The 20,286-nt window shown below is 33.2% G+C and overlaps 1 protein-coding gene across 1 annotated transcript; it reads right to left on the bottom strand.

Annotated features, from left to right (window-relative positions):
- Window positions 1–375: 375 nt before the first annotated feature.
- LOC128241355 (uncharacterized) lies at window positions 376–19,703 on the bottom strand. Its single transcript, XM_052958281.1, has 8 exons — window positions 19,518–19,703; window positions 12,475–12,580; window positions 12,006–12,236; window positions 11,529–11,588; window positions 2,542–2,871; window positions 1,893–2,367; window positions 1,119–1,570; window positions 376–986 (listed from the first exon to the last, which is right to left on the bottom strand). Exons 1-8 carry the CDS (start codon window positions 19,701–19,703, stop codon window positions 376–378), a joined length of 2,451 nt encoding a protein of 816 aa, XP_052814241.1.
- Between the last annotated feature and the right edge of the window lie 583 nt (window positions 19,704–20,286).

Below are 20,286 nucleotides of genomic sequence, written 5' to 3'. Positions count from 1 at the left end.
AAAAGTTAATAAATAAAAAATATAACCAATATGAGGTTTACATTTTTTTATTTACAAACACTTAAAACGGTATACACAAATACTCCTAAATAAAGTTTTGACAATATTGATATTTTACATACATTAAAAGTACGATATCATACAGCTTATTTACAAAATGTTAGTACACACACTGCATTCCCTTGTATGACTTTTACAGTTATTTCATAATTGTATAGTACAACCAACATGGAGCTATACGAACTTAATTGTTAAAATGACACATGTTTATATTCAATGCTAATGACACAAGACAGTTACAGTAACTGAACCGGCATTATTCAATGTCACTAGCATTTATCCAGCTATTAAACGTTTTAGGGTAATACTTCCACTTCACAAAATATTTTTAGTACGTCCTTTTCCTCGGCGTTTTAACACTTTTTCCACTTTCCACGTCTGATCTGTATCCACGTGTACTTTCTGTAACTCACTTTCATAAAACGTTCCTTTAATATCATCGCCCTGCAGATCTTGTAGTCTGTAGATTGGTAGTATGCCTCTGTGGTACCGTGTATGTACGCGAAATACCTCTCCTGAATACGTCTGATCGTAAGCTCGAGTAAACGCGGTTTTCAGATGACTGATGCGTACGTAGTTTCCGACTTTTAATTTAAACGGCTTCAGTTTCGGCGATGATTGCTTCCCTTTGGGGTTTTGTGCAAAGTATGTAGCTATTCTCACTTCTTCCTGGTTATTGTTTTTGACGTCGGCGGGTCGCATAGTAATGGTTCTATGATAGGTATTGTTGTAACTATCGGCGATGTCTTGCAATACGGGAAGATAATTGTAATTGTCTTTGTCAGTAAAGTAGCGGTACAGTTTCTGTTTGATGGTCAAAATAGCTCGCTCCGACGTAGAAGCCTTGGTTTCGTTCTGTGTTGGAAAGTAATGCACGTCGAACTTGCGCATGTGGTCCTGAACAAGTTTTGCTTTAAACTCTTGTCCTGAAAATGGTTAAAGCGAATTATTAGTATTTGAATAAACACCATTTTAATATGAACTATTTACGCAGTTTAAACGAACAAATGTTTTTTATATTAACTTAAATACACATATATATTTGAATTAAAATGAACCTTTATCCGTAATTTGTTTTGCTGGATCTCGACCAGACTGTTCAAATATGTCTGCAAACGCATCTGCGACTTCCCGACCCGTTTTCCGTCGCAAAGGGCGTAACCACACGTACTTGGAGAATGTGTCAATCACCAGCAAAATGTACATGTAGGCGTCGTTCCATTTTTCAAACTTGACCATATCGATGAGATCGGCCATCCACACATCGTCTTTTCCCGCGCTAATAACATGATTTCGTTGAAAGCGCCGTCGCACGGGTTTGTGAAGACTGTACGATTCTTGGTCATGCAAAATTTTCCGAATTCTTTGCATTCCAAGTTTGTATTTGCCTTCTCGTTGCAACACTTTGAACAGTTTTTGAGTTCCCGCAAAACTGGCAGCATGTGACGGATCGTAGTAGATAGTCTTTAAATACTCCTCCCAAGGAGCCATGACTGCATCCGTCCAAACCCTATGTACAAATGAAGTTATATGTTTCAAGTTTATATATTTATTGTTCATCGCTATCACTACTTTCGTCGTCACTCTCGTCTCCGCTGTCATCCGATTGCTCGAATAAGTCTTGAAACTCGTGCTTATATTTCCGAAGGACTCTTTTTACAACAGAAGGCAAACTAACGCCGCTTTGTCGTAGTTTTTCGATTTGCTCCACTTTAATTTTATGGGACGCATTTGTCAGCAACGGCAGCCAGTACATTTCCAAAAGACGCTCATAATTTTCAAAGAAAAGTTTTCCTTTAAACTATTGTGTACGTTCCGAAGCCATTTCATACGAATCTTCTTCATTATGTCCGTCATCGATGTACTGATCGTATACCTTGTTAAATTTATCTTTGTTTTGTTTTTGAACAATTTCCCATAGATGTATAAAACCATCGTTTTCTTCTATATCCTCTTTCGGTTCGTTTTCGCTATCTTCTTCAGTCCTGGGTCTTTTTGCGGGCGGTTCCCTGCTTTCTGGACACCAACCACTTTTGACGTGTCGTTGCACGTCGTGCGTAGTATCAAATAGTGCTCCACAATCATCACAATTTTGCCCCTTTTCAGCCATCGTATTTTTGTTATCCGATGTTTCTGCGATGTGATCTGTTTGAACTCCGATTGAAGAATGATAAGGTACGGGTGTTCTATCTACATTTATACCCTCTTCTGGGGTCACGTGACTCACGTTTTGATCTGTTCTGTCCTGTTCAGCCAAGAAAATGTCACATTTTAATCTTTGGTCCTCGTGCGTAAATGGCTTCAAATCTACCAAGAGATATCAGTACGGGAATTTTATGGCTTCTGTAAACGCTTTCATAAACTTTTCCGTTTGCCCGGGGTACATTTGACGAGCCAAAGTCATCACCAATTGGCGGTCTACAGGATTATTAAATAGTACCAAATAATGACAATTTCTTCTCTGTGTCGGGTCCTTGTTACCAAACAAGTTCTGATTGATGGAAATCACTGATAACGATCTATGATGGGAACCCTCCGTAAATAGATCTGTTATACGTTTATCTTTGCCAGCTTCAGAAAACAGGTCGTCCAAAATGAGTAAATTGTTGATTCTGGGATAAAAAAAGTCATCATCTTCCAGGTCCGCCGGAATTCCTTGAACAAATTCCACTCTCGGTAGCACAATCCTTTGGATGATTGAATACAGCGGTTGCCATCCCATGTAAAGCCAAACTATTCTCTGCACACTAGGCTTCATCCAAGTGTTATGATGTTGCAGCAAAGTTTTTACAAATGTTGTCTTCCCACATGCTGAAATAAAACAGGGATGTGGTATAAATTCAACTTTTCAGTACTAAAACCCATGCATATCAGTACATATCAATACCAAATATATATGAAGATAAATACCTGTGGGTCCCGAAATCATCATAGTAAATAGATGTTGAAACGCCATATTCGGTACAATCGTATTATCTCCTGGCTGCTGTAATGCTTTTGACGCTCCTAGGTATACATCCGGTGATCCCGAATGCGCTCTATGTGGTGCTCCCTGTGGCATCGGTGATGGCGGCGGCGGCGGCGGCGGTGATGGTGGCGGCGGCGGCGGCGGTGATGTTGGCGGCGGCGGCGGCGGTGATGTTGGCGGCGGTGGCGGCGGATGCGCTTTACTCCCCTTCGGGTACGATTTAATAATTTCCCCGTGTATGTTTCTTCGATGTCTTAGCATCACATCTTTTCTCGAAAAGTCACGATGACAATCTTGACATCGTGTAGAGTACATGTTGGTCGGTCTCCTGTTAGCTCACAAATGAGTCACCGTTACTTGAAACAGGTTCTATATACATATTTTCTGCAATCAGTCTAGTAAGACGTTGTAGACATATACACCAATCAAAATGGTATGTTATACCACCATTGACCAATCATTAAACGCGGGAAATACTGGTGTTTGCCACAATGATAATAGTATACGATTGATTCCGTCTAAAATCTGCGCCGAATATATTTCTGCTGTGGAAAGGTTGTTGTACTTAAAGCCCAAATGTGTTAATTTGATGCTTTACATTATATAGTAATGCTGTTGGAAGTGTGTTGACATTAACGCGGAATCAAAAATCATTCAAATTAGACTAAACATGAGTGAAAAAAGAATACCGAAAGGCCACGGGTTAACATACATATCGATCGCCTAAATGTAGAAACAACAGTTAATATGAATGATAAACAATGGTCCCACATCCACAACCATATCATATGTCATAAGCGGAGAGATCACGTCGCGCTTGACTGAGCTCGAAAATTGACTTCGTACCCGATTGCATCATTTATATAGAATAAGAAGGGGTCACTGGGTGCGTTGTGTGCTGGATAGGCATGATTGACTACTCTAAAGGCTACTTTTTCAGTCCATATATCATGGAACTTTGTCAGAAAGGTTGTTTCGATGATTTCTAGCTTAATTTTTGAATATGGGTCATCTGGGGTCAAAAATATAGTCACAGAGCCCAAATATGGAAAAACCTTGTTAACACTGTAGAGGTACAATGTAACATTTTCAACCCAAATATCCTGGAAATTTGTCAGAAAGGTTGTTTTGATAATTTTTAAGTCAAGTTCGAAAATGGGTCATCTGTGGTCAAAAATTAGGTCACAGAGCCCAAATATGGAAAAACCTTGTTAACACAACTGTTTAGATCGTTTTACAGGTGAGCGATCTAGGGCCATCATGGCCCTCTTGTTTGAGATTGGAGTTATTTTACAATTTAGATACACATGCAATGCCCAATACTAGTATGATGTTTGTATTAAAAGTGCCCAATTGTATAATTTCTACTTAATCTAAAGATGTCTTGAGAAGTCATTTTGTGTTATTGTAAACTAAAGAAAACATTTCAAAGTATTTTGCTTAATTGTTCACCTAAAGATGAAAAATAGACTAACGGAGTGTATTTTGTTTTAATGACCTTCCTATGTATCTATATAGAAAACCCCCAAAGCAATTTCTTCCGCTAAACAAAAAATACTTCTTTCATGTCTGATTATTACCAGATATTTAAAAGTGATATAATAATGTGTAAATCTACACTAAGGTAGCACACCCCTAATGGGCACCATTTCAAACTATGTTTAGCTTGATAATTTCTTAATGTGTATCATTTCCTGGATTTAAAAAAATAAATAAAAGAAATTTACCGTCAAATAACAATTTTAATAAAATTTCAATTACCTTACCCCTATTTCAGAATTGTCGATAAAAACGACATCACACAAGAGACAATAAAAATCTTTTATTTCATTTATTTTTCAACATTTTGGTAATAATTTGGTATCAGAGTGGCAAGAAATATATTTGATTTCAGAAATTATGCATTATTGATCACATCACCCCAACAATCATAACAATACTATACTGAAATAGCCATATGGTATTTCAATTTTATCATACTGTTTTGACCGTGTAAAATAGAACATCGACGTTTAAAAGCAAAATCAACAAAGTCTAGAAATACTCATGACCTGTTCTTTATCAATTATCTTTAATCTTTTGGGAACATTATGCCAAAAAATCAATATGTTTTACTGTCTGATTTAAAAAAAAGGTTTGTAATTCCCAACCACCTACTTCAGCCGTGCCTGCAAGTTATAAAATCTTCATAAAAGCTAATATTTATGTGTAGAAATGTATTTAATTGCTTTTTTATGAAACTACAATATTAATTTCTGTAAAAAATGTTAGATAATGAAAACAAAGAAGAAGAAAAATACAAATAAATATTTGTGCTTCTGGCTGGATTTGAACCACTGCCTTGAAACCCTTAAAAGATGTGTAGTCCTGTGCTTAACAACAAAGGCTAAAGCATTAAAATTGAAGAGCTTCAAGTGGAGGTTTTCATTAGGGGTGTGCTACCTTAAAATAAAAGTCATATCTGATTGGGTACTTTTGATATATCTTGCCGAAAACTTAAAATTGTATTTCTGTGACATCGCTTTAATGCAAATTCACTGTTGGTTTGTTAAGGCACTACAGTTGTAGCAACCTTATTTGTTTATGGACGATAAGTTAGTTCCTTATTCCTTATTCCTTTTTCGAATAAGGAATAGGGAAATGGTTCCTTATTCCTAATTCAAAATAAATAATTGTAGATATGCATAAAATCACTTCTTTGTGATATTTTCATCACAATTAAACAACTTTGTGAATAAAAAAAATGCACGATAATAGAAAAAAATCGAATAAGGAACTAGTTCCATATTCCTTATTCAAACTCGAATAAGGAATAAAAACTTTTTAAGTAATACATTTTTTTCCAATAACTATGCAGAAGTGATCTACATAAAAAGTTTAATGCATTGTCTATTCAAGAAGGTTTTAGTGCTTCAAGTGCTTTAAAAACGTTCCAAAAACCGAATAAGTAACAGAATTTACGAAAAAACCTCAATTTCAAAGTGCTTAATTTGCTAGTTTTTTGAAGAAATATCAAAAATTAATCTTTTTAAACAACTTGAATAAATGCATTTACTTATTTAAAGGGATGGAGAGTTTCAATTTCTTTATAACGCACACTAAGTCGAATAAGGAATAAGGAACTAGTTCCCTATTCCTTATTAAAACTCGAATAAGGAACAGAAACGGTGAATTTTCAACTTTTTAATTAAGACATATTTTGATCAATTAACTATGCAGAAGTGGTCTACATAAAAAAGTTTACAGAAATGCATTGTCTCTTTAAGAAAGTTTAAGTACTTTAAGTGCTTTAAAAACGTACCAAACTCCGAATAAGGAACAGAAATCTGGAAAACTTCAAAATGTTAAGTTACTCGTTTTATCACTTTTCGACAAAATAACTGTGCAGAAGTGGTCTATATAAAATGTTTAAAGAAATGCATTGTCTATTCAAGAGAGTTTTAGTACTTAAAGTGCTTGAAAAACGTACCAAACCACCGAATAAGGAACAGAAAACTTGAAAACTTCAAAATGTTAACTTACTCGTTTTATCACTTTTCGACAAAATAACTATGCAGAAGTTGTCTATATAAAAGGTTTAAAGAAATGCATTGTCTATTCAAGAGAGTTTTAGTGCTTAAAGTGCTTTAAAAACGCTCCAAAATCCGAATAAGGAACAGAATTTACAAAATAATACTGAATTTCAAAGGGCTTCATGTGCTATTTTTTGACGAAATATCAATTGCACATTGATCTTATAAAATAGTTTGAATAAATGCGTTGTCTTATTGAGCAGGATGGAGTGTTCCAAGTACTTTATAACGCACACTAAGTCGAATAAGGAATAAGGAACTAGTTCCCTATTCCTTATTCAAACTCGAATAAGGAACAGAAACGGTGAATTTTCAACGTTTTAATTAAGACATATTTTGATCAATTAACTATGCAGAAGTGGTCTACATAAAAAGTTTACAGAAATGCACTGTCTCTGTAAGAAAGTTTTAGTACTTTAAGTGCTTTAAAAATGTACCAAACTCCGAATAAGGAACAGAAATCTGGAAAACTTCAAAATGTTAACTTACTCGTTTTATCACTTTTCGACAAACTAACTGTGCAGAAGTGGTCTATTTAAAAAGTTTTATGGATTGTCAGAATTGTGACATCATCCGATTCTGGTACCTAGTTAGTAGATAATTTCAATAGAGATAACCAGGAACAGGGACCTCTGGAGAGCTGAGACGAAGGACTGAGGCTTCAGGCCAGAATCAAGCTTTCTATAGTTTAAGGTAAAACGCCACTTTCTAAAACGAATATACGGGTTATGAAGATAATTTAATGGAAGGTTATTGTCCCAAATAACCTTTGTAATTTGGTATATTAAAGCTGCACTCTCACAGATTTACCGTTTTTACAACTTTTTATTTTTTGTCTTGAAAAGAGCAAATTTTTGCGTAGGTATCTGCAAACCAATGATATAAGATTGCTGACAAAAAATCAGATTGTAGATTTTCATATTTCCGTTCGAAAATTAATGTTTTATGGCTTAAACCGTTACTAACGGTTTAAGAAAAATGCAAAAAAAAAATCAATTTTTGAACTTAATATAAAAATCTGCGATATAATGTTTTGTCAGCAGTCTTATATAACTGGTTTCCATGGATTTTCGCAAAAATTGGCTTGTTCCAAGACAAATTATAAAAAAGTTGTCAAAACGTTCAATCTGTGATTGTGCAGCTTTAAAGTAATGGGTGGAAACAGTCATGCCGTTTTCGCCAATTAAGAGTTATGAACATTGAATTGCAAAAAACTGTTTAAAAGTATCCTCTCCCTAACTTGTGCATTATGCACTAAGCACCAAACTCCACGTACTTATCACCAAACATTGTGCCATTAGAAGGGCATATTTTGCGAAGATTGGCGCTGTTGTAATTAAATTAATATATTGCCTCTAGTGTAACACAGGACAGTTTACTATAACATGTTTCGATGCTCTCCTATAATTCCTAACTGGGAAATTATATGAACGCAAATCTACAAGTCTTTCGATTAAATATCTGGTGAAATGTGATTTTGAATAGGAAAACATCTGAAATGAGCAAATTCTAATTTATACATGCGTTCTTTTACATGATATAATTCGTCACTATTTCTCATTGAAAAATGTAATGCAATTATTGATCAAACAGGCAGCGAAATTACCAAAAAGTAATAGTTGAAGAATAGTCTCGTGTTCTTTCCAAACTAGAAGTACATTTATTGGTCTTAAGTTTAGTTCTACCGTATCCCTTTTCGAAATTAGAATATTTAAGATTTAATTGCCATTTTCATATGCCTTGCCTTTTTAATTAATGAACTGAAGGAATGTAAAAAGTTGAAGCAAAATAACTTATCACTATATTTATTTTATAAGTTCACACAAAAGTTTGATGTCTTAATAATACCATATACATGTCATATATGAAACATTTCAAAACACTGAAAGAAAGCATATTAGAAATATCATTAATGTTGTGATTACTCTGCTGATATATAATGGCGTAAAGTAAACTAATTATAGTGCATCTAATAACTCAAATATGGGATATAAACACGAGAACGATGTTTTCGATACCTTTAATGTTATATACAAGAAGTGAAATATAAATCAGCTAAGAAGATCCAATCCAAAAATTATACAACAAAGCGTGTTGATGTTTTAGATATACTTCACCTGGGATGGGGTGATGGTTTCTAACGTATTGAATGGAACGAAATGAATTATGCATTGTTTCTATCAAATATCAAACAGGGTACCTTATTTTTTATGAATTTCAATAACTCGGAGCTTGCCTTATTTTATTTTACATATGATGTTTGATATTTTACTTTCCCGAAAATCTCTAGCACACTGATAATGAAATAATTTAAAGTTTTCATTCAGTAAAAAATGTGTAAGGATTAAAACAATTGGCAAATTATATAACACAAACGTTGTAATACTTTGAGAAGAGAAAACACAAATGTAATCAGAAAATATATAACAAATATAACATAGTAAGAAGTAAGAAGTATATCAAAATAAACTAGAATACACGGCTGAATTGTTTAATACATCATTCAACAATTCTAAATAACAAAGTTAAAGTCTAAAGAAAAAAAAAACACACAATAAACATTAACATCGCTTTAGCAAATCACTATGAAATTGATCTTTTGTATGTTTAAACACTCAAAATAGCATCATGGTAGTATCTTATTCACATGAGCCACTGTCATTTATAGAGTTAACTTTGTATATAGATATATTTTAAAAGTAGTAAGATGGAATGCTTTAACAGAATACTCATTCCTTTTAATGGTAAATGCAAATCACAATGACCTTAAAATACAGGTTAAAACTAAATATCAGTTATAACCTATAATAGTGGAAACAGACAACATAAAAAATGATATAGTATATTTTTAGTCATGTTCCTTTGTTAGACTTTAATACATTCTCCTACGGCGTATTTCCATATTTTCTGGCAATGGCAAATAATTATTAAAACAGGCAAATAACTAAGACTTAAAATTATCTAAATAAAGGCACATTATATCTTGAGGATAGAATGGCAAACTACATCAAAACATATCTTTACAAATATGTGTTTTGCGTGTTTTCCGATAACAATAAATTCAATTTAATAATACATGAATTTGTAGCACCCGAAACATTAATTTACGATATATCAAAGTCATACCATTCTGTAAAGCTATCTTTTATATTTGTTTTATTTATTTTAACAAAAATACAAAATCGGTGCATAAGAAATAGTTAAAACAACCTGAGGTACATCTAAATCTGAAGTAACTCTGCCAACAATAAAAAGAATATAAAACACACATAAATACACATTTATGGTTCCATTAAAAATAGTTAGGTGTGATCATAGGCCAATATGAATCCAATCAGTTTGTTCAATGCCACTGTTAATTCGTTCCAACATTCAAATACATTTTTTTTGTGTAATATTAAACTACATTTTGCATATACCATTTACCAGTTTCTACTGGATAAGAAGCCCTATTGAAGTGGACCAGTATACCGGACGCTATAAAAAATAAGAACCAATTTATTTTGTGATCAGATCAATCACACCCTACATCATAAAGCAATTAACATTGAGTGACACAAAACGGCGATGCATAATAACGAAAAAGTGAACATGTTGGTACGACTTATTCACCAATTACATAACCATGACGTGGCATCAAAGGCTTCTTCAAAAGATTACCATTTAAGACATAAAATCACCATAAGTTTTATATTTTGATATCCCAAAATTGTGCAGAATATATTTCATGATGAAAGCTTTTCTTCAACAGCATTTCTTTTTAGTCGCTTGAAAAGAAAATCAATAAATACAAGTACAAAATTGCTGTAGGAGTCAGCAAAAAAGGCTCGCTCTAAATCGATCTATAGCAATGTACAATAAGTGTTTTGTGAGGGGGCGAAATGGGCAGTTTCAGTACTGACACATGGAAATTTTAATCAAGACAGATATACATACATACATACAGACAGACATACATGTATATAGACATACAGGCATACTTACAGGCGCACAGTGAGCCCGGCTCGTACAGATAACGTACAGACGCACATACAGTCATACATACAGACAGACGCACAAACAGACGCACAGACAGACATAATAAAATAATTTTTAAAATGGATTCAATATCTAAAAAACATAGCAATGCGTATTTATATTAAAACAAAATCATCATAAACTGTAATAAGGTGATCAACTATCCTAATGTAATACAGTTATAGTAAAACTATACATGTTGTTTTCCAGGCGCCGCCATAAATTTGAGCTTACTTGAACGAATGTTTAGTATGGAATAAGTTCCTTATTAAGTTTCTATTTGTTCCATAAGTTATATATATATATATATATATATATATATATATATATATATATATATATATATATATATATATATATATATATATATATATTAAACTTATATATACACTTATACTTATATATATATATCGATAAAAATACGTACAATAAAATTAAATCCCTATAACAATTGTACTTGATTAAGAAGTTGAATGGAAATTAAAAATCAAATGAAAGGGAGATGAATCTGCAATAATGTATGGACTGGTTATTATTCTTCAGCAGTACACATGCTTATTGGGTAAAATTAATTCACTTCATTAGTTATGGCCTGGTCAAAGTCTGCAGTTTGGAATAATTCACATGAGGAGATACAAATAAGAGGTCATCTATCTGTGGTCTGAGTTTCCACAGAAATATAAAAAGATGGCAATGAAGAAGTAGGACTCTTTAGGGTCGGTTAGAAGTAACAGTGATCTGTTGTGATTATAATTTGTTTGGGGCCATACTAGTCAAGTTATTTTTACAGTTATCCTTTTTAATTGCTTCGTTTTAAGAAATCTTCACAATATATATATTTCCAATGGAAAATCGTGCTTAATATCATGATATATTTTATTATTTATCTGGTTGCATCGATCATTACATACCGTTTTTCTTCTTTTGAGAAGATAGCGGGTTGGCTTGTCTCGACTTTGACGACTGTTCAACTGAAAAGAATATATTCCATAACAAATCATAATTCACATCTTATTTACAAAAAAGTTGGACAAGCGTGGTGTGTCTATTTATTCAGCCCATAGAAAAATGAAATCTTTTTTCGGAAAAGGGCACCAATAACATGTCAAAAACCTCGGACGAGTAAGTAATTTACTAAGAGAAAACACAAGAAATAGGACATATAAATTGCGGTATTCTTTATCTGCGAATCAATACAATCAAACACCATTAAACAGATGTGTTATTTAATATTACAAAATAAATTGTCTAAATTTTGTTATAGTTTAAAGTTTCTTGGTGTTTTTGGTATTATTTTGTATTTTAAAGCTACCTTGCTTTTGGTTCACCTACCTCCCGTGCATTTGTTTTTTTGCCTTTCATTTGTTTAACATCCACATCATCATCACCCGCCTTTCGCCTTTGTGTCTCAGCTCCCTTTTCTAGTATCTCTGCATCATATCCCTCCTGTTTCCTCTCATCGGCATCTTCATTCTGTTCCCGCTCTCCGTCATCATCCTTCTGTTCCCGCTCTCCGTCATCATCCTTCTGTCCCCTCTCTCTGTCACCTTCCTTCTGTTGTCTCTGTTTATCATCTCCCTCCAATCGTCCATCTACATGGTCGCCATTTTGTCGTCTCTCTTAAGCAAGACAATTATTTAGTAAACATTGAAATTTACCAAAAAATACCCATCATGTGTTAATTTTAATATCCCTTAAATGTTAAAAGTTTAGATTTTTTTATACCAGCCAAAACAATTTAATGTCGAAAAATGCATCACGAAAAGGGTTACAATAAATTGCACTTTTTAAAGATTTCAAAGTCAAGCCAACACTTTTGATGCAGTGACTACTAACTGTGTTTGCATTTAGACTTACCTGCTTTTAAAAGAATAAACAGTGCCAAAGATTTTCGAACTTGTCGCATTTGCTCCGCCGACCAACTGAACACAAATCCTTGGTGCATCAGGAAGTTTTCTGCAAACTGAAAGTTATGTAATTTTTTACCAATAATTTGTAAGAAAGTGACTGTTTAGTTTTCTTTATGGTAACCCCGCTAAATTGTTGTAGCCAATGAGTGGTTTACGAGTAATATTTGAAAGTTTTCAACGAATCAGTCCTTAATTTCTTGTGTCTTAATTTTAAGTGTTTAGTTTGAGTTTGATTTGAAACTTAATGAGCAACAACACGTGAAATATTGCATCTCAAGTACCATCCTTTCACATTTCAATGAAGTGTGTTTTCTTAATAAATAAATACATAACATATCAATAGTGTTTCACAAAAACTATTATTTGAATAAGTACATAGTATCAATACTCATAAAACACAAGGTGGCCCATTCTTACCTTAGTAACGGTTTAAGCCATAAAACATTAATTTTCGAACGGAAATATGAAAATCTACAATCTGATTTTTTGTCAGCAATCTTATATCATTGGTTTGCAGATACCTACGCAAAAATTTGCTCTTTTCAAGACAAAAAATAAAAAGTTGTAAAAACGGTAAATCTGTGAGAGTGCAGCTTTAATATACCAAATTACAAAGGTTATTTGGGACAATAACCTTCCATTAAATTATCTTCATAACCCGTATATTCGTTTAAGAAAGTGGCGTTTTACCTTAAACTATAGAAAGCTTGCTTCTGGCCTGAAGCCTCGGTTTCGTCTCAGCTCTCCAGAGGTCCCTGTTCCTGGTTATCTCTATTGAAATTATCTACTAACTAGGTACCAGAATCGGATGATGTCACAATTCTGACCTAATTTCGTGATGATTTCCCAAAATCTTACAACGATATTGATCGGTTAATCGATAAATGTTCCTTATTCGGAATTTGGAGCGTTTCTTAAGCACTTTAAGTACTAAAACTCTCTAAAATAGACAATAAATTCCATTAAACTTTTTAAATAGACCACTTCTGCACAGTTAGTTTGTCGAAAAGTGATCAAACGAGTAAGTTAACATTTTGCAGTTTTCCAGATTTCTGTTCCTTATTCGGAGTTTGGTACATTTTTAAAGCACTTAAAGTACTAAAACTTTCTAAAAGAGACAATGCATTTCTGTAAACTTTTTATGTAGACCACTTCTACATAGTTAATTGATCAAAATATGTCTTAATTAAAAAGTTGAAAATTCACCGTTTCTGTTCCTTATTCGAGTTTGAATAAGGAATAGGGAACTAGTTCCTTATTCCTTATTCGACTTAGTGTGCGTTATAAAGTACTTGGAACACTCCATCCTGCTCAATAAGACAACGCATTTATTCAAACTATTTGATAAGATCAATGTGCAATTGATATTTCGTCAAAAACATGGCATATGAAGCACTTTGAAATTCAGTATTCTTTCGTAAATTCTGTTCCTTATTCGGATTTTGGAGCGTTTTTAAGCACTTTAAGCACTAAAACTCTCTTGAATAGACAATGCCTTTCTGTAAACTTTTTATATAGACAACTTCTGTAAAGTTATTTTGTCGAAAAGTGATAAAACGAGTAAGTTAATTTTTTGACGTTTTCAAGATTGTTGTTCCTTGTTCGGAGTTTGGTACGTTTTTCAAGCACTTTAAGTACTAAAACTCTCTTGAATAGACAATGCATTTCTTTAAACTTTTTATATAGACCACTTCTGCACAGTTATTTTGTCGAAAAGTGATAAAACGAGAAAGTTAACATTTTGAAGTTTTCCAGATTTATGTTCCTTATTCGGAGTTTGGTACGTTTTTAAAGCACTTAAAGTACTAAAACTCTATTGATTGGACGATACATTGATGTAAACTTTTTATGTAGATCACTTCTGCATAGTTATTTGATCAAAATATATGTTGCTTTAAAAGATGAAAATTCACCGTTTCTGTTCCTGATTCGAGTTTGAATAAGGAATAGGGATCTAGTTCCTTATTCCTTATTCGACTTAGTGTGCGTTATAAAGAAATTGAAACTCTCCATCCCTTTAAATAATTAAATGCATTTATTCAAGTTGTTTAAAAGGATAAATTTTTGATATTTCTTCAAAAAACTAGCAAATTAAGCACTTTGAAATTGAGGTTTTTTCGTAAATTCTGTTCCTTATTCGGATTTTGGAGCGTTTTTAAAGCACTTTAAGCACTAAAACCTTCTTGAATAGACAATGCATTTCTGTAAACTTTTTATGTAGACCACTTCTGCATAGTTATTGGAAAAAAATGTATTACTTAAAAAGTTTTTATTCCTTATTCGAGTTTGAATAAGGAATAGGGAACTAGTTCCTTATTCCTTATTCGATTTTTTCTATTATCGTGCATTATTTTATTCACAAAGTTGTTTAATTGTGATGAAAATATCACAAAGAAGTGATTTTATGCATATCTACAATTATTTATTTTGAATAAGGAATAAGGAACCAGTTCCCTATTCCTTATTCGAAAAAGGAATAAGGAATAAGGAATAAGGAACTAACTAATCGTCCATTATTTGTTTACTAATAAATTGTACTGGAATATGTTTCTTGAGCCTGGAATGTATCAAAATTTGTCATTATCTTGAAATCATATATTCATATTGATATATTATTTCTTGTCAACAAACATGGAGCTGGTTAGCCATTTGTGGGTTTAATTATATTCAGAAAATGTCTTAAGTGTTGTAATTGTAACTTAAAAATATATTTATTTTTTTAGAAAATAGTGGTGAAAATTATGGTGTTCACAAGTGACATCCATAATTTACCAGATACATTAATATTTACCAGAGAAATAGATTTTAGCTCAACCTTCGACTTTTGTCCAGCACTTGTAGGCTCTGCTCTTGTTTGATATGATTGGTCACATAAACACCACCTGCACTTCCCTTTTTTATTAGAAAATTTAGTATCTTTTTCCAGCCATTCTTGACCATGCATGTAAGGTATATCAGTTACATGTGTTTTATCTTTGTTCATGTCATTTAGGGCAATTTTACATTTGTTTTAAAATGTTATTTCGTTGTGGTCAGATAAATATTGTTTGTATGTTTACTATATTATAAGTTACGGGTTACTTAGTAGGTGTCCGGATGTGGGATATATGGGGCAAAGGAAACCATATCAGGTGAGAGCGAAGCTCGAACCCGAATATGGTTTCCTGCGCCCCGTATATCCCATATCGGGCCACCTACTAACCACGTAACGTAAATATCACGTCGACAACCTGTTGACATGTTTAAATGTTTCATTTCTTCATCGGAATCGGAAAATATACGTCATTTTGGGTACCATATAAAATTAGTGACCCAATTTGGAAACATTTTTGGGTCATTGCGTGACCAATGGCGTTGCGTCATTCATGTTAGAGGCGAGATATACTCATATAGATGGATGTTAAGTAACTTTGTTTCACCCATACCCACATAGTGTCCAAATTTAAATAGTAGGGAATCTGAATTAATAAAACCTTATATTATTGTAAAGTTGCTAGATATGAGACAACAGTAAAATACAACAACTGGTTTAGTTAAATGTTTTATACACGTTTTACTCCGAGGATAGAAAAAATGAAATGTTGTGGGTGTAACAAAATTTGTTTGATAGCATATTTATAGTACCCATTCGTACCGATTTCATTCACATGAACGTTGGAATATCGTATATAAGATTAAAACTCGTGAAGAATAAAAGTTGGATTCTTATATTTTTGTATTTAGTGTTTGTCTAGTTTCGGCTGGAGCGGACAACCATGTGAAAGATATGAATTGTTAAAACTCCTCCTTATATCCTATGCCCCCATCAGACTTGGCAACGTTACCACTTATACGTCCTCAAAAATCTGGCAGGACGCATTCAGAACTTGGTCAACGTAGAAGGAACGCAGTAGATATCGATAAGGACGTTGTATGGTCTTTTTGGACGTGACAGACTTTGAACATAGTTATGACGTGGTCATATCGGGGCGTAGTCAGAACTTAATAGGAACGTATGAACGGCGGCATGGACCTACTGACGGTGTAACTAAAAACTAGTAGGATCTTGATTGACGTAGTGCAAGCGTGGTACTAGACGGTAAATATTGAATGGTGTTCTCATCGCGTTGCCTCTAGGTTGTCATTGCGTTCTTGCTACGTCGATGGGGTTCTCACCACATCCTTTCCACGCTTTCACTACGACTATGGTACGTTCGTTCAACGTTGTAGAAAACCTCATTCGGTTGTAAATACGTTATTTCGGTGCTTAACACGTCTCAGTGACACGTTTGTATCAGGTTCTTACGACGTCCTGTCAGGTTCTGAACAGTAATCATGTATAAATACGGGACTCTACTCCCCTATAACGTTAATTTATACCAGCACTTGATATGATTGAACAATATGCCTTTTATAAATAGAACACTGCAATTCCATCTCGATCACATTTACAAATAAATTCAAGTCATAAGAACATAATGAGGACATGACAAGCACTTGGTAAGCGCGTGGTGCAATCTTCCTGGTCGTAGTAAGAACGTACAGAGAACTAATTGGACGTGGTGCGTTCGTATTAAGAACGCATTGAATGTGGTGCGCCGGTGAAGATGCGCACAAATAAAACGTACTTGGAACGTTTGAGACACAGTGAATGCCGGCAGGGACGCAGTAAGGATGAGTAATGAACTTGAGTAAAGCATTTTTGAAGAATTTGACCGCGTCCTCTCTGCGTATTGTCGAAATTACAAGGACGTAGTGCGGTCTTCATTGTTTTCGTCTAGTGTGATGGGGGTATTTTCATTTCATTTATTTATTTCATTGATATAGGCCACCGGCCCAGAACAACATTATGTACACAATAATATACATACATACATAGTGGTGAATGGTGAACATAGGAATTCAAATAAATTGTATAACATACAAAAGAGTAAAATGGTACACATAATGAAATTACTTTTAATATTTCTACTATGTAACAAAAATAATGTCAATATTTTTGACCGCTAACACAGATTATCTCCTTGTGTAGACCCCCAAACAATATTAACTAAAAAAATGAAAACAGAATAATACATGGAGAGTAATGTGCCTATGTAATATTACTGAGCATTTCATCTCTTACTTTGCTTGCATAGAAAACATACTTTGCTAAATTAGTTATGGTATTCTTTGATGCAGAGTTCATTAAAACATAAAATTTATGAATATTTGGGTTTGTGAAAAATTTACTTGGAATATAATTGCTTCTCAAGTCATCATAAAAACTACATTTGATTATGAAATGGAACTCTGTTTCAATATCTAAATTACATAATTTACACAGTCTATTTTGATAAAGAACATTCCGATATCTGCCAGATTCAACTTCTAATTTGTGAGATGAACATCTTATTTTTGCCAATGCACTTCTAAATTTCCTTATCTTCACACAATTCAAATAGTTTGCATGGTTATAATCTGTATTCAGATGCTTATAGAGACTTAACTTATGAGATTCAGATAAAACCCTTGACCATTCCTGTAGATATTGGTCCTTTAATCGTTGTATAATATTCTTCAAAAATAATGATTCATTTTGTACACATTGGTCTCCCCAAATATAACTATACCCTGTTGAATTCAAAAGATTTTTAACTTTAGTCACCCAATTCTCATGGCCTCTTTCATCCATATATTTCAGCATATCATAGACCAGCCGGACATATCTATCTTTTGTCATATTGAGTATTTTTAGCCAGTACTTCAGAACATATTTGGAAGTTCCAATATAAATAGCGCCCACAATCACTCAAAACTGCAATATGTGTTGTTTTATGTGGAACACACATGTACCTTTTACATGCATATATTAGGACGGCTTCAATAGTGTTATATTTTTCAATACCCCATAATTCCGATCCATATGATAATATTGGTGCAATTTTTGTATCAAATAATTTGAAATATGTGTTTTGGTTCAATTGACCAAACTTATATAATTTTGATAATAATGTCATTAGCACTCTTTTTGCAGTTATTGCTTGTTCACTGGCCATTTTTTGAAAAGAAAGTTGCTGGGAGAGGAATACTCCAACATATTGGAATCCTTTTTAGAACATCTAGGCGTTCATTATTATAAAACCACTTTTCACTTTTAAATAATTTGCCTCCATTTTTATATACAACAACCTTTGTTTTCTTTGTATTTACAGTCAGGCTAAATTCATTTGTAAACTCATGTAATTTATTTATTAATCGCTGTAGACCAACCACTGTATCAGATGTTAAAGCCAAATCGTCGGCAAAAAACAAGCACAAAATTTCACGTAGGTTTGGAAAAAGCTGTATGCCTTTCAGCTCACTGCTTTCAACTTGTTTAATGAACTCATTGACGAAAAATACAAATAATATGGGCGAACATAAACACCCCTGTTTTAAACCAGTTGGACATTCAAATTCATTAGAGAGTGTATTTTTATTAGCTCTAACTCTAGCTATTACTTTTGAGTACATAGCCTGTAGTGATCTATAAAGCTTCCCATAAACACCATTAACAGCAAGAATTTCAAACAATTTTGGCCTACTAACAAGATCGAAAGCCTTCAAAAAATCTATATATGCTACGTACAGCTTACCCCCCTTTTTGCTGAGTTGTTTTTCAATCAATCCTTGTAAAATAAAGGCATTGTCAACTGTACTGTAACCCTGTCTAAAACCGGCCTGGGGTTCCTTAATTTTGTCAAAAATATTAGCGAAGAATGTCAGCCTTCGATTTATTATACTTGTATAAATTTTGCCTAATACATTAAGTAATGATATCCCTCTATAATTACCAGGAGATGATGGGTCTCCTATTTTGTATATTGGAACAATGATAGATTCACACCACTGATCTGGAAAACTTCCATTATGAAAAACCTGGTTAAACAAATTATATATAATTGGTAGAAGTATTTCAATTGAATTTATATAAAATTCAGGAGTTAATGAATCATTGCCACCACTTTTACCATGATTAAGGTTTTTTACTGCCTTCAAGATCTCTTCCTCAGTAATTCCATCGTTAAACAATGCCTCTGTGATATCATTGCTAAATTCAAATTCATTTGCTTCAGGCAAGTTGTCAGTTGTAGTATCTGATTCAAACAGCTTTTCAAAGTGTTCCTCCCATTCTTTAATTGATATAGGGTTATCAGGCGCCGATTTGGTCGTCATACGCTTAAGTTTTGCCCAAAAAATCTTCTGATCACCACATGACGACATAAGTTCATTTAATTCTCTAGTATTATGCTCCATTTTCTTTTGCTCACAACAATTTCTAAATTCATGTTTGGCTTCTATATATGTTTGTAAATTTATGTCATTATGATCTCTTCTTAAATTCCTTAATGCTCTATTTCTGTAAAATTTCAATGATATACATTCCTTATTAAACCATGAAGGCTGTGAGTTATTTCGTTTAATAAATACCCTTTAACAGACTTTTCCACATTTCACAAGATCAGCATTTAGTTCATTAATTACAGTTGAAATGCTTTTAGAGCCATCTTTAATTTCCTCAATATAGTATTTTATGTATTCCTCTGTAAAATATTCCTTTATATTATTCCTATATTCCGGTGTGTTGCTTTCATTAAATGCATATCTATATGTATTTACATCCTCTTCATTATTGTTCGTTATAGCTATTTTACATCTGAGAGTGAAACATAGTGGCATTTGATCAGAGTTACTTTCTTCACATATTTCAAAATCAGTTATCATGTTTAATATATCGTCTGAACAAATAACATAATCG

The sequence above is a fragment of the Mya arenaria genome, chromosome 7 (genome assembly GCF_026914265.1).
Source record: "Mya arenaria isolate MELC-2E11 chromosome 7, ASM2691426v1".
NCBI lineage: Eukaryota > Metazoa > Mollusca > Bivalvia > Myida > Myidae > Mya > Mya arenaria.
Note: the sequence above shows the minus strand (reverse complement) of the source record. Positions and strands in the feature narration are given on the sequence as shown.

Excerpts from the sequence above, each read along its gene's own strand:
- LOC128241355 (XM_052958281.1), bottom strand. The coding sequence starts at position 19,703 with ATGACGACCAAATCGGCGCCTGATAACCCTATATCAATTAAAGAATGG. Across the intron at positions 12,581-19,517 it reads AGGAAGAGATCTTGAAGGCA|TTTGCAGAAAACTTCCTGAT; the intron begins GTAAAAAACCTT and ends CATAACTTTCAG. Across the intron at positions 987-1,118 it reads AAAACAAATTACGGATAAAG|GACAAGAGTTTAAAGCAAAA; the intron begins GTTCATTTTAAT and ends AACCATTTTCAG.